General features: G+C 60.3%; 2 protein-coding genes across 2 annotated transcripts; one reads left to right on the forward strand and one right to left on the reverse strand.

Moving 5' to 3' along the window:
- Positions 1-685: 685 nt before the first annotated feature.
- On the reverse strand, positions 686-5818 carry CREB3L3 (cAMP responsive element binding protein 3 like 3). Its single transcript, XM_064733988.1, has 11 exons — positions 5640-5818; positions 5462-5580; positions 3327-3451; positions 2971-3226; positions 2513-2628; positions 2166-2297; positions 1979-2085; positions 1798-1866; positions 1631-1715; positions 1110-1206; positions 686-1017 (listed from the first exon to the last, which is right to left on the reverse strand). The coding sequence occupies exons 1-11, from the start codon at positions 5816-5818 to the stop codon at positions 686-688; spliced, it is 1617 nt and encodes a 538-aa protein (XP_064590058.1).
- On the forward strand, positions 5773-15064 carry MAP2K2 (mitogen-activated protein kinase kinase 2). Its single transcript, XM_064734151.1, has 11 exons — positions 5773-5902; positions 6931-7141; positions 8794-8940; positions 9464-9541; positions 9873-9924; positions 10012-10136; positions 12240-12453; positions 13117-13181; positions 13826-13887; positions 14441-14486; positions 14796-15064. Exons 1-11 carry the CDS (start codon positions 5817-5819, stop codon positions 14904-14906), a joined length of 1197 nt encoding a protein of 398 aa, XP_064590221.1. The 5' UTR covers positions 5773-5816; the 3' UTR covers positions 14907-15064.
- Positions 15065-15071: the final 7 nt, after the last annotated feature.

The following is a 15071-nucleotide window of genomic DNA, read 5'->3' on the forward strand; positions in this document are numbered from 1 at the left end:
CCCATGGCAGGGGTGGCACTGGATGGGCTTTGAGGTCCCTTCCAACCCAAACCATTCCATGGATGGGAATTACAGAATTCCATTCTGTAATTCCACGTACTTGGTCATGGAAGGGGACTGCAGCTGGCTGGATCCCAGTTGGACTCAGGGCTGGGAGCTGTGGGAGGGTGCCCTGGCCCCAGCTCCAGGTTGGGCATGGCCGTCTGTCCCCCCACATTTCTGGGCCCCTCATGGCAGCTGGGCTTGAGGTTACCCTGGCCCACAGCTCCTTGAAACCTTGTGGATCACCCTCTTAAATTACAGCAGGTGGATTTTTTCCAAAATATCTTATATTTAGAGATGAAAATAAAATTCTAAAACCAAAAACCAAACCAAAACCAAAACAAAACCAACCAGTTGCACCATCAGCAGCCAACCAGGGCAGGGCCCCTCCTGCTTCTCAGCCCCATCCTGAGCGACCTCAGGTCCTTTCCAGAACTCCCACTGTGCCAGAGGGGCAGGAGCAGCCCCTGTCCTCCCAGTAAGGCCAGTGGGAACCGGTCTCCTCTTCCCAGTTCCCAGAATCCAAGCAAAGCCAAGCAGGTCCAGCATCCGGAGGCAGATCCTGGAGGGGTCCCCCCGAGGGTGTGTCCTGTAGGGGACGAGGTGCTGGCACCCCGTGGCACCCCCGTGCCCCCTGCTCTGCCTACAGCTCCTCCGCCGGCTCCAGCACCGCGGGCTCGGACCACGCCAGGGATGCCAGCCCCGGGTGTGGCACGGAGCCATCCCCTGGCACAGCCTCGGCCTGCTCCCCGTGCTCGTGGCTCAGCCCCTCGGTGCCCGATGGCCGTGTGTGGTTCTGGAGGGCCCCTTTGGCCGGGAGTGCTGGGGACGTGTCCTGGAACGCCTCGTGCAGGGTCTCGGGGGTCTCGTGCAGGGGCTCCGACCACAGCGGCTCCGGGGGCTTCTCATCCCCGGCCTGGGGCTGGGTGTGAACCACGCGGGAGGCGGCGGCGTTGTGCAGGGACCTGGAGAAAACTGAGCCCCACGGAGGGTCAGGGCCTGGGCCAGGGCCATGCGGGTCTGGCACGGCTCTGGCTCAGCCCAGCCCAGCCCAGCTCAGCCCTCACCTCGCACGGGCCTGAAGTCGCCGTTTGCCTCAGCCTTGCTGGGGGCGAAGGGGCTGATGGAGGGGAAGACAATGAGGGTGAAGGAGAGCAGCAGGACCTGGGGACAGAGGGGACATCACTGAGCACAGCAGGGGAGAGGAACCAGGAGCTGGGTCACAGCTGGTGGCAGACCCAGGAGTGCATCTATTCCTCCATCCCTCCCTTCTGGTTCATGTCCTACCAGTCCACTTCCATCCATCCATCCATCCATCCATCCATCCATCCATCCATCCATCCATCCATCCATCCATCCATCCATCCATCCATCCATCCATCATCCATCCATCCATCCATCCATCCACCCATCCATCCATCCATCCATCCATCATCCATCCATCCATCCATCCATCATCCATCCATCCATCCATCCATCCCTCCATCCATCCATCCATCATCCATCCATCATCCATCCATCCATCCATCCATCCATCCATCCATCCATCCTCCCAGCCCATCTCCCAGGCTTTGGAGGCCCCACGCACCGCCAGGCAGGTCCCTGTCTGTGCTGCCTTGTTGCTCGACTGAACCACCATGGCCTGGAGCTTCTTCAGCTGCTCCAGGAGGGATCTGGGAACAGGGAGAGCCCATGAGCCTCCACGCCAACACTTCCCACCCCACCTTGTCCCCATCCCACCGTGGAAACACCTACGAGTTCTGCTTCTCCAGGTGCAGGACCTTCCTCTGCAGCTCCTGGTTCTGAGCCGTGCACGCCAACATCCTGGGACAGGGAGAGCAGCGGGGCTCAGGGGACAGGGCTGGCAGGGAGCAGAGTGCCCGGGGTGCCACCCTGGGGGTGTCACCGTGCCCAGGTGAGGGGCTGGGCTCTGTACCTGCTCTCCAGCCCATCGATGTACTCCTTCTTCTTCTTGCGGCTCTCCTGGGCCGACTGCTTGTTCCGGATCTTCCTCCGGATCTTCTTCAGCACCCGCTCCTCGTACTGGGGGAGACACGGGGGGTCAGGGCCACCAGGGAGGGCTGGGACCCCCCTCCACACCCCCCAGGTGTCCTGGCACCCACCTTGGTGAGGGGCAGCTGCGTGGGCAGGGTCACCCCCTCCTTCAACAGCAGCTTCTTCTCATCCTCTGTCAGCACCAGCTCCTGGAAGTGGCCCTGGCTGGGCCGGAGCAGGGAGCCAGGAGCCTGTGGCTGCTGTGGGGACATGCAATGGTGACACCTTTGGGTGGGGTCACCCCCCACCTGGCCCCAGGGACCCTGGCTGGGACCATGGTGAAGGTGCTTTGGGCCAGGGATCAGAGACAGGAAGGGAAGGGAACAAGTGAGGACAAGGAGGGATAGGGATGGGAATGGGGGATGATCAGGGTGCAGGAAGGGACAGGGCTGGGGACACAGGGACAGGGACTCACATTGTCAGAGCTGCCCGAGAGCAGCAGGTCCTTGACGGTGAGGGCACAGGATGCGGGCGGGGGGACCACAGGCGGGTCCTGGCTCTCCTCCAGGAAGAACCCAGGGTGCCACATGTCTGGGTGAGGGCAGAGCAGGGCTGTCAACAGTGCTGTGTCCCCTCTGTCCCCAGTGTCCCCACTGCAGGACCCTCCCCTGCCATGGCCCCAGAACCAGGGAGACTTGCTGCCCAGTCCAGTGCCCAAACTGTCCCTCTGGTCCTGCCCTAGTGCCCCCCACCACCAGTGTGCCCAGTTCACCCCAGTTCCCAATCTCTCCATACTGTCCCTATCTCTTCCCTAGCCCACCAGACCTCCCAGTTCTTCCCAGTTTCCCCCAACTCCCTCAATGTCCCCACAGTCCCCACTGCTCCCCAGTGTCCCCAGTCCCCCCAGCCCGCTCCTTTCCCAGTGTGCCTCACCCAGGTCGATGGAGACCTCGGACTGCAGGACCCCCGACCCTGCTGGGAGGGGCTGGGCCTGGTTTGGGTCAGTGTAGGGGTACAGAACCTCTCGGGGACCCCCGCCACAGCTCCGGGGGGGGCTGTCATGCTGGTCAGAGGGGGGGTCCTCGGACACCCCGCTGTCACTGGTGGCCGGGGACCAGCTGGGCGAGTCCGACACCGAGTCCCCGGAGCCCAGCACGGAGCTCAGGAGGTCACTGCTGTCCGGGGCACGCTGTGGGGACAGGGCACTGTCACCGGGAGCACCGGGGTGTGACGTGCCAGGGCTGGCACCCAGCAGGGACAGGTGGGGCAGGCTCAGGCCCGGGGCTCACCCTGTCCTGGGGCCAGGCCCCCGGTGGCGTCCCCAGCTCCACCTCGCGCAGGATCCCGTCCTCGACGTCGAAGAGGAGATCCAGCAGGTCCAGGCTCTCGAGGCTGCCCATGCTGGAGGCCATGGCTGTGGGATGGCAGGGTCACTGCCCAGCCCAGGCCCCGTGGTACCCCCCAGAGCCACCCCCACACCAGCTGCACGGCCCCAGGGACACCCCGAGTTGTGGGGCAGCTGGGAGGGGGCAGGGGAATGTTGGGATTCACCTGGAAAAGCCCTACAGGTGTGGGATAGGATGTGGGGGCTCCAGGCATGGCAGTGCCCCCCTCTCCTCCCAGTAGCTGAAGTTCCCAAATCCTCCAGTTTTCCACCCAGAGCTGCCCAGCCCGGGGGTTCCTCCTGGAGGTGGCCGTGCTGGAAGGGCTGGTTAATCATTCTGGGTGGCCAGGGGAGGGGAGGGGACTGCGGCCACCGGTCACCCCAGGGAGGGGACCCAGTCCCTCACTGCTACCCCAGGCTCTGCTCGAGACCCTGACTCAGAGCTGACCACTAACCCAACTGGCCAATCAGCCAAGTGACATCCCAACTACCCGAGCAGCTGACCCACTGACCAACTGGTTGACCAGTCAGTCAATGAACTGATCAAGAGACAGACCAAATGGTCAACCTGTTGGCCAAATGACCAATGGATGTACTGCCCCAACAACCAGCCCACGGACCAATGGACTGACCAGTCAACTCTTCGCCTGATTGACCAACCAACCAACCCACCACCCACCCAACTGGCTCAAATGTCCTCCAAGCCAGCTGGGGACGGTTGTCATTACTTGACATTTGTCTGGCCAAGGTGGACACGGTGGTCCTTCACCCTCAATCCTCTCAGAGAACCCTGATGGCCCCATGGGATCTTGTTGAGCGGTGGCAGCCAGGACATACCTGAGGGAGATGCCATTGATTGTCCTCTCAGCCCTCTCTGAGCACAGGGAGCGCAGTGGACAACAAGCTGGGCCTTCACCCTCTTCCTCTTCCTCCTCCTTTATGATTCCCTGACCCGAATGGCAAAGTTTAAACTCCAACTGCACAGAAATAATATCCTAGATTGCAAAATGTCCCAGCCCTGATTGGGGCCGTCAGAGCGAGATGGCAGGGCCACCCCGGGGCTGGACCCGTAACTCATTAGCCAAATGTTTTTGTGCTCCTCTGCCAAGCGGGGCAGGAGGGGCCGGGGCTGCCGGGCGAAGTCCAGGTGCTATAATTGTCCGTGAACCTTCACCCACTTTTGGGGACAGTTTCCCTTTTTCAGACGTCTCGGCGTTAATCACATTCGATGACTGCTGAGCGCAATATCCGGGGACCTTTGCTTGGGCTCTACCACTTGTGGTTTATCCAAAACCACCTTGGTGCCCTGTGGTTCTCCTGGAGAGAGACCATTGGCAAGGGATGGAGGGACAGCACACAGGGAATGGCTTTCCAGGGACAGAGGGCAGGGATGGGTGGGATTTTGGGAAGGAATGGATGTGAGGGTGGGCAGGCCCTGGCACAGGGTGCCCAGAGCAGCTGGGGCTGCCCCTGGATCCCTGGCAGTGCCCAAGGCCAGGCTGGACAGGGCTTAGCACAGTGAAAGGTGTCCCTGCCCATGGCATGGGTGGCACTGGATGTGTTTAAATTCCATCCCAACCCAGCCCATCCTGGGATTCCGTCAGTCCCTCATGGCTGTCTCGGGTTCACACGCTGTGTCCCCTTCATCCCCCTGCACTGAGGAGCACCGGCCCAGCTGCACCTGCATGCCCTCAGTGAATGGCACCCCGGGCACAGGGACAGAGGGGACGGAGCTGACTAAGGCTCCGTGTGGCTCAGGCGTGGCGCAGGGACAAGGCCACGGCCCCTTATCGGCCGCCCCACGGCCTCTGCCCGGGCAGGCGGCGGCTGCTCCCCGCTTTATGGCCCGCCGGGACCGGGCAAAGGCCGCCCGCCCGCTGCCGCCACCCGGGGCCGCTCAGGGCCGTTCCTCAGGAGCCTCGAGGGTCCCGGGGTCTGGATGGGGCATGGAACGGGATGGGCAGAGCAAGCAGCGGCTGAGGGGCGGCTGCCCGTTGCTAGGTCACTAACTAATGTTTATTTAATTAACGCTCCGCCCACACAGCCGGAACTCCCCGGCGCTCCTCGGGTGTGGAACCTCCGCCACAGCCACCACCTCCTTCTCTCCCTCACGGAGATCTCGCGAGACTTCGCTCCGCCGCGCGTTCTTCCTGGCGCACCTAGGCCCCGCCCCCTGTGCCTGTACAGGGCCCCGCCCCTTCGGGCTTTCCGTCCCCACCTCTCGGAGCCTCCGGTCCCGCCTCCATAGGCCCGATCGTGGCCCCGCCCCGCTACCGGCAGTGTCCCCGCCCCCAGGCCCGGCCCCGCCCCCGATTGGCCCGCCCTGGCCCCGCCCCCGCGCGCCCCCGCGCCCGGCCGCGCCCCCCCGGCCCCGCAGGCGCGGCCCGGCCCGGCCATGCCGGCCAAGAGGAAGCCGGTGCTGCCCGCCCTCAACATCGCCCCCAGCGCCGCCGAGGGGCCCAGCCCCGACGGCTCCGCAGAGTGAGTCAGGCCCGGCCGGGACCGCCCCGGCAGCGGGGCTGGGCCTGGGGGGGACGCGGGGCCTGGGGGGGACACCGGGCCCGGGCAGAGCGGGGAGGCCGGGACAGAGCGGGCACCGGGCCCGGGGGGTCGGGGCACGGCGGGCACGGGGCGTGGGGAGGGCCGGGGAAGGCCTGGAGGAGCCGGGACAGGTTTGGGGAGGCCTGGGAAGGTCTGAGGGGGGAGCTGGGGCAGGCTCGGGGGGACCGGAGCAGGCCTGGGGGGCTGGATGGGCCCGGTGTGGGGCAGGTGAGGTCAGGGAGGCAGAGCCGGGGGAGAAGGCTGAGGGCTGGGAGGGAAGGTGGGGATGGGATGGGCAGGGGGAGGCTGCTCTGGCCCCCCCGGTTTGCAGGGACAGCTCAGGCCCGGGGGGTGCCGTGCTAAGGAACGGGAGGGAAACGGGCCTGGAGGTCCAGGCTGGAGCTGGGATGGGAACCCCGGGGCTGGGGGGGCCGTGGGGCAGCACTGGGGGCTCGGCAGGTGGGAGGAGGGGGGTGCGAGGGGTGGGTGAGACCCTCCCGACATGTGCCGGTGTGGCTGAGGAGGGACAGGGGGGTGGCAGCAAATGGGACGGAGCAGCTGGAGCGGGCACGGGCGGCGGGGGCTCGGCAGCTGCTGCTGGGGCAGCACAGACCCCCCTTTGTGCTCAGGATTTGGGGTGGGGGTGTAACAGGGCTGCGGGACCCCATGGAAAGCCCTTCTCATGTTACACACCAAAGCCAAGCTTGGCTCCCCGGGACAGGGAGCAGCATCTGCTGCTGCCTCTTTAAGGGCCCAAGGATTCTTCCTGTTCCTTGGCTCTCCCAAAACACCTGACTGCTCCCCAGCTCCTCTCCAGAGGGGCTGTGTGTGCTGGGCAGGGATTTCTCCAGGTGATCCCATGGTGGGGGCTCAGGACATGTCAGGGGATGATTTTCCATCATTTCCTAAGAGCTGCACCCTCCTTTCCTTGGTGCTGAGCATCTCCCATCTCCTCCTCCCCTCTCCAGGGCTAACCTGGTGGACCTGCAGAAGAAGCTGGAGGAGCTGGAGCTGGATGAGCAGCAGAAGAAGCGCCTGGAAGCTTTCCTGACGCAGAAAGCCAAAGTGGGGGAGCTGAAGGACGATGACTTCGAGAGGATCTGCGAGCTGGGCGCTGGCAATGGCGGGGTGGTCACCAAAGTGCAGCACAAACCCTCAGGGCTCGTTATGGCACGCAAGGTAACGAGGGGCTGGGAGTGCTGGGGGACACCTGGAGCTCTCCATGGCTCAGGGAGGGCTGGCTTTGGTTGGATTCTCTCTGCATTTGCACCTTCACCACCTCACCATGGTCAGGAGCAGAGGCCTGGCGGCTCCCAGATGGAGCTCTCTCCTTTGGAGAGGCTGCACTCCCAGTGACAGATCCCTGGGCTCTGGAAAATAGGAGTTTATTTTTTTTTTCCCAATTCTGATGGACAAAGTGACTGGAATTGGCTCTCCTGAGGATTGTAGGTCATGACTGAGGAAGTGGCAGCGGGAAGGATGGGTTTGGCACACGCATCCCTCAGCCCCATTTAACACATCCCAAGGTCATTCCAAGCAGGGACAGAGGTTCCTGAGAGGTTCCTCTCAGACTTGGCTCCATTGGGAACATCCACTGTGGTGCCACAGAGTGGAAAACCAGGAGCTGCTTCACCTGCCTGCTGGGAGAGGCCGTGCTTGGCAGGAGCAGCACAACCACTGCTCTGCCTCCTCCAGAGTCCCTCCTCCCTCCTGCTGCTGGGATTGTGGAATCCTGGAGTGGTTTGGGTTGGAAGGGGCCTCACAGCTCACCCAGTTCCAGGGCAGGGCCTCCTTTCTCCAGCCCTGGGTGTTTCCCTCCCCACTCTGCTCTGACCCCGCGTGCGGCCCCAAAAGCCGCTGCTCGTTCTCGTGCAGAACCTTCACAGGGGCTTTTTCTTTTCTGTGGTTTCCTTGATCTGGGAGCACCTTCTTACAACACCTCCAGAGCTTGTGAAAATGCTCCTGGCTGCTGACTCAGAGGGGCTGAGATCAAACTCCTGACTCGTCTTTCCACCCGTGTCCGCTGCAATCCCGACGCTTTCCGTGGCTGAGGCAGCGCAGAGCTCTCCGTGTGCCTCCAGCCTGGAATCCCACACAGAGCTCTCCATGGGATCCCACACAGAGCTCTCCATCTGCCTCCAGCCTGGGATCCCACACAGAGCTCTCCCTGTGCCTCCAGCATGGGATCCCACACAGAGCTCTCCATGTGCCTGGAGCGTGGGATCCCACACAGAGCTCTCCCTGTGCCTCCAGCCTTTAATCCCACACAGAGCTCTCCGTGTGCCTCCAGCCTGGGATCCCACACAGAGCTCTCCGTGTGCCTCCAGCCTGGGATCCCACACAGAGCTGCCTCCAGCCTGGGATCCCACACAGAGCTCTCCCTGTGCCTCCAGCCTGGGATCCCACACAGAGCTCTCCATGTGCCTCCAGCCTGGGATCCCACACAGAGCTCTCCCTGTGCCTCCAGCCTGGGATCCCACACTGGATGGGGCTGGAGACACCTTCAGTCCCACCCAGTGCCACCCCTGCCATGGCCAGGGACACCTTCCACTGTCCCACGCTGCTCCAAGCCACGTCCAGCCTGGCTCTGGGCACTTCCACAGCTTCTCTGGGAATTCCATTCCAGGGTTTATTCCCAATATCCCACCCATCCCTGCCCTGGGAAGCCATTCCCTGTGTCCTGGCTCTTTATCTTTGATATTACTCTGGAAATGGGAAAAATTCTGCTCCTCCCCTGAAGATCTGATTTCCTCCCAGCACTCAGGGCTGCTGCCCATCAGTTCCTCTCCTTCCCAGGAGTCACACCTTGCCTGTTTCCTCTCTCTTGGCAGCTGATCCATTTGGAAATCAAGCCAGCCATCAGGAACCAGATCATCCGGGAGCTGCAGGTGCTGCACGAGTGCAACTCCCCCTACATCGTGGGCTTCTATGGAGCCTTCTACAGCGATGGGGAGATCTCCATCTGCATGGAGCACATGGTGAGTGAGGCCCTGCCCTCCCTGCTCCCTCCCAGCGCCTCTCCCTGCCAGCTCCTTGTCCTGGCCATTGTTCCTGGTGGGAGCCACACATTCCTGCCCAGGGCTTGGAATGAGGGAGACAGCGACTTTTGGGAAGAGGAAGCAGAGGTTTGGGGCTTGGCCAAACGGAAATGTTGCCAACTCACTGCTCTGCAGAGCCTGCTGAGAGGCTCAGTGGACACATTCTGTTCTTTCTGGTGGAGGATTATGTTGTTTCTCCTCCAAATCAGCACCATCTTGGCATTTCCACTGATGGAAGGAAGCAGAGATCCAACAGCAAGAAGCAGAGCTGTTAAAAAAACAGTTTTCAGTGATAAACCTGAGTGATATCAGTTTTCAGTGATAAACCTGAGCTCAGATCACCAGATCTTCTTTTTGGCTGAAAAAGGAGTGTGCTCAATGCACCTGCTGCCCTGTACATCCAGCTGCTCTGTTTTCCTGCTGGGAACTGCTGTGTTGGTCATTCCCACGTTCTTTGTTTCAGGATGGTGGCTCTTTGGATCAAGTGCTGAAAGAAGCCAAAAGAATTCCTGAGGAAATCCTGGGCAAAGTCAGTATAGCGGTGAGTGCTGGGGCTGCCCAGGCTTCCAGGGGGGATTTGCTGGGCAGGGACTGGGAATAATTCCTGGGCTGCCCTGGGAAGTTTTCAGTGTTTCCCAGTCCTGGGGACTTCACTTTTCCTGGGCCAGAGCAGAGGGGAAATATTCCCAACCCCTTTCCCCCTGGATAATGTTGGCTTCGCTTCGAGGAGGTGTGGGAGAAGCTTTTTTGGGGTGGTTCACCCAAAATCTGTGATGGAATTGGGGATAAATTGCAAACCCTGAGGGACATGGACACCACAGGGCAGAGCTGTTCCCTGAGCTCTGCTCTGACCCAGCCTTTGGTTCCCCCAGGTTCTGCGGGGCCTGGCCTACCTGCGGGAGAAGCACCAAATCATGCACAGAGGTGAGAGCAGGACCCTGAAAATGCCAGCCTGCAGTGCCAGGTGTCACCCAGAGCCACCCTCACACTCCTCTCTCTTGCTGTTCCCAGATGTGAAACCCTCCAACATCCTGGTGAATTCCCGAGGGGAGATCAAGCTCTGTGACTTTGGGGTCAGCGGGCAGCTCATTGACTCCATGGCCAACTCCTTTGTGGGAACTCGGTCCTACATGTCTGTAAGTTCCTTCCACCTGGGATTTTTGGGTTGTTTGGGTTCATTTCAGCTGTTTCCATCCCCTCCTATTCACAGGGACACCTTCCAATGTCCCAGGTTGTTCCAAGCCTTGTCCAACCTGGCCTTGGACACTTCCAGGGATCCAGGGGCAGCCCCAGCTTGTGTGGGAACCTGTGCCAGGGCCTGCCCACCCTCCCAGGGAAGGATCCTGAGGTCTGAGCTGCTCCTGTATTTTGGGAATGGTTATTCAAGAGCAGTTATAGTTAGTCAGGGGCTATTTAAAAATCCTGTCCCCTCTGCTCCCAGGCCCTGGCTCCAGGCTGCCTCAGAGCTGCCAGTGGGGATGACTTGCATGGATTGATTTATTTCTGATTTTTTCTTTTAATGGCCATAACCTCGAGGGGATTTTCTGCTCCTCTTGGGTGTGAACAGCAGAGAGCAGGAAAATACATTTTTATGGATAAGTTGAGTTCCTTAGATTTCAGCACACAGAGAAATAGATTCCTGCTGGGTGTTCCAGACTCCCAAACACAAGTAGCTGGGAATGCTGCTGAGTTGGGAGTGTGGATAAGATGCTCCAAGTGCTTTTTGTCTGCACATCATTCTTCTTTTCCATCCCCTTTGCACATGATCCTTCTGGGACTGTCCTTTCCCTGGAGAGCTGCCACGGAGAGGCCTTTGGGATATTACAGACTCCCAGGATGGTTTGGGTTGGAAGGGCCTTAAAGCCCATCCAGTCCCACTCCTTCCACTGTCCCAGGCTGCTCCAACCTGGACATTTCCAGGGATCCAGGGGCAGCCACAGCTTCCAGGGCCTCCCCACCTTCCCAGGGTGGAATTCCTTCCCAATCTATCTCATCTATCCCTGCCTCTGTCCATGTGGAGCCATTCCCTGTGTCCTGTCCCTTGTCCAGTTCCCCTGGAGCCCCTTTAGGCACTGGAGTCTGAGTCTCACCAATACAGGATATTTGTATTTGGTGTCACTATCCCATGTTAGCCCACATTCCTGTGTCCTGGGGGTCCATATCCCATGGCAGTGGGTGTTCCCATGCTCTGGGGACCGGCATTCCATGTCACCCTGCATTCCCTGTGCCCTGGGTGCCATTATTGCCCATTCCCAGAGCCATTATCGCCCATTCCCAGTGCCATTATCCCTGTTCCCATTCTCTCTGAGCCCCTCCCTGTGCTTTCCCATTCCCAGTGCCATTATCCCCATCTCCTCTCCCTGCAGCCCAAGCCCCTGCAGGGCTCTCCCCATTATCCCCCATTCCCAGTGCAATTATCCCTGTTATTCCCATTCCCAGTGCCATTATCCCCCATCCTCAGTGCCATCATCCCCCATCCCCAGTGCAATTATCCCCTCCTCTCCTGCAGCCTGAGCGCCTGCAGGGCTCTCCCCATTATCCCCATCCCAATTCCCATTATCCCCATTATCCCCCATTCCCAGTGCCATCATCCCAATTCCCATTATCCCCCATTATCCCCATTATCCCCATCCCCATTCCCATTATCCCCATCTCTCCCGAGCAGGGCTCTCCCCATTATCCTCATCCCCATTCCCACCATCCCCATCTCTCTCCCCATTGTCCCCATTGTCCCCATTGTCCCCATTCCCAGTGCCACCATCCCCATCTCTCTCCTGCAGCCTGAGCGCCTGCAGGGCTCTCCCCATTATCCCCATCCCCATTCCCATTATCCCCCATTCCCAGTGCCATCATCCCAATTCCCATTATCCCCATTCCCATTATCCCCATCTCCCGAGGCCTCAGGGCCTTTCCCATTATCCTCATCCCCATTCCCATTATTCCCATTATCCCCCATTCCCATTCCCACCATCCCCATTCCCACCATCCCCATCGCCCAAGCGCCTGCAGGGCTCTCCCCATTATCCCCATCCCAATTCCCATTATCCCCATTCCCACTGTCCCCTCCTCTCCCGCAGCCCGAGTGCCTGCAGGGCTCTCCCCATTGTCCCCATTGTCCCCATTATTCCCATTCCCACCATCCCCATCTCTCTCCCGCAGCCCGAGCGCCTGCAGGGCTCTCCCCATTGTCCCCATTGTCCCCATTATCCCCATTCCCACTGTCCCCTCCTCTCCCGCAGCCCGAGCGCCTGCAGGGCACGCACTACTCGGTGCAGTCGGACATCTGGAGCATGGGGCTGTCCCTGGTGGAGCTGTCGATCGGAAGGTACCCAATCCCCCCGCCAGACTCCAAGGAACTGGAAGCAATTTTTGGCCGTCCTGTGGTGGACGGGGCGGAGGGAGAGTCCCCCAGCATCTCGCCGCGGGCCAGGCCCCCAGGACGCCCCGTCAGTGGTAGGGGCTGTGGTGTGCATCGGCAGCAACGCTTCCATGGGGGAGCTGCGGGGTTGGGGTGGCTGGGGGAGCTGCCCTGCAGGAGGCTCTGCTGGGAGCGCCGCTAGGGAAGGCGACTTTGGCTCCTGCACGACACCAGGTTGGTGGAATCGAGGTGGGGAGGGACTCTCAGCATGGATTTGGGGTCTGTCCGTGGGCTCCTGAGATCCTCCTGTGTCCCACAAAAAGGCTGTGGGCACGGAATGTGGCTCCTGTGGAGAGGATGGTTTGAGGGACGTTGTCACAGCCCCGGTTCTTCTCAGCAGGTTCTTCTCAGGCAGCTTTTTGGGAAGAGCTCTGCTGGGAGCTCTCACAGAAGCACCAAACAGCTCCAGAATTCCAGGGATGCTCTGCTGGAGCCGTTTCCTTGGGAGCAGAAGGCTCTGGAAGTGCTGCCAGGCAGCCAGAGTAGATGGTCTGGTGCTGTCCAAACAATAAATGTGGACTGGAGGTCTGGTGAAAGAAATCCAAATTCTGGAAATGAACTAGATTCTATTTAATGACTCAATTTCCCTGGGAGTTGCCTCAGCCTCTCCCAGCAGAGCTCCCCCAAAGTTGTGTTTTTCACCCCAAACTGAGCCCTGAGCAGCCTCTCAGCACCGTTTGTGTCGTGTCACCCCCCAGGCCACGGGATGGACACCAGGCCTGCCATGGCCATCTTTGAGCTGCTGGATTACATCGTTAACGAGGTGGGTGTTTGCTTCCCCAGGGCTTCCTCAGGGATGTTCTGCTCTGCTGGGTCAGGCTGGGGTCTGGAATGTTTGGTCACTCATGGAATCCAACATGGTTTGGGTTGGAAGGACCTGAAAGCTCATCCAGTGCCACCCCTGCCATGGCAGGGACACCTCCCATTGTCCCACTGCTCCAGCCTGGCCTTGGGCACTGCCAGGGATCCACAGCTGCTCTGGGAATCCCATCCCAGCTCCTCCCCACCCTTACAGGGGGGAATTTCTTCCCAAAATCCCATCTAAACCTTCCCTCCCTCAGTTTAAGGCCATACCCAACTTGCAAGGCCAGCTCTCACCAACACAGCGATGGAAAATTCTCATTTTGGGATTGTTTCATCAGCCCCAGGCACGGCCAGAGCTGGGATTTGTGAGGTTGGATTTAGGATTGGGATGCTTGGTGATTTCCCAGCTTTCCCAGGGGTTCAGTGTGGGTGCAGAACGAGCTGGAGCAGCAGAGGAGGGAGTGGCAGGGAAGGGTTTTCCTGGCTGGAAAAGCAGTGAGGATGAGGAGGATGAGAGTGGCTGTAGAGCACAGCTCCCTGACACTGATTTTTGGCCCAGTAACACAGGAGTGGTGCAGGAACCCCTTTTCCTTCTCTCCACAGCCACCTCCCAAGCTGCCGAGTGGAGTCTTCACGCAAGATTTCCAGGAGTTTGTAAATAAATGGTGAGGATTTCATCTCCTGGCTGAAGGTGGAGCCTTGGACGTGCTCCTTGACAGCTCTGCAGCTCCACCCTCTGTGTTCTGCCTGATCTCTCTCTCTCTCTCTCGCTGCCTGATCCCACGTCGTGCTGGGAGCTCCTGCCTTGGGAAGGGTTGCAATAAAAGCATTTTATTATTTGTGGGGCTGCTGAGCAGGATCCCAGCTCCTTCTAAATGTGAGCCTGGCAAGGGGGGTGGCAGAGCAGCTCCTGGGGCTGAGTCACCCCGTGGGCACAGGGACACCTGAAGGTGCTGCCAGAGCTGCCAGTGAAGCAGAGATTGGATATTAAACCCCAGATTGCTGCCAAGCTTTAGGGCCTCGTCTCCATTTGCAGGGCACAGTTTGTCCCCACAGTGTGCAGGAGATGGATGCTGCAGCTCTGCCTGGGAGCTGGGCTGGCAGGGATCCCTCTCCCAGGGTCCTGAGGGGCTCTGGGGGAAGCTGGGGCTTCTCCAGCCTGATCCCCACATGGAATCTCACCTTGGCTTCCCTCTCTTCTTGTTCTTCTCATTTCAGCTTAATTAAGAACCCAGCAGAACGAGCAGATCTGAAGATGCTGATGGTGAGTGGGGAGAGGATTTTTCTGGTAGCTCTGCCCCATCCCTCTTGCTCCAAAGGCTGGGAATTCCCAGGCTGAGCTCAGGATGAGGGACTGACCCCCTTTATCCAGGGGAAGTGCAGGGCTGGGTGGGATCTTGGGCAGGAATTCCTCCCTGTGATGATGGGAGCAATATTTTCTCCAAATCCTCTTTCCCTGCCTCAGGATCTTCCCCTCCTCTCCTGGGCATATCCCACAGCACAGGGCTGGCTTTTTGGGATCTGGGCTGCTCCTCTGGGCCCTTCCTGACCGTGTTTTCCCCTGTGCTTGCAGAGCCACACGTTCATCAAGCGCTCCGAGGTGGAGGAGGTGGATTTCGCGGGCTGGCTGTGCCGGACGCTGCGGCTGAACCAGCCCAGCACTCCCACCCGAGCTGCCGTGTGAGCCCGGCTGGCACTCCTGCCTCGGGCACCGCTTCCTCTGCTCCCTGCAGGGCACAGCTGGCCCTCCTTCCTCCCTCCCAGCGCCAAAGCTCCGGCTTGGGGCGGCTCCATCCACCGGGGGCGGCTCCATCCACCGGGGGCGGCTCCATCCACCGGGGGCGGCTCA

The sequence above is a fragment of the Zonotrichia leucophrys genome, chromosome 28 (genome assembly GCF_028769735.1).
Source record: "Zonotrichia leucophrys gambelii isolate GWCS_2022_RI chromosome 28, RI_Zleu_2.0, whole genome shotgun sequence".
Lineage (NCBI taxonomy): Eukaryota > Metazoa > Chordata > Aves > Passeriformes > Passerellidae > Zonotrichia > Zonotrichia leucophrys.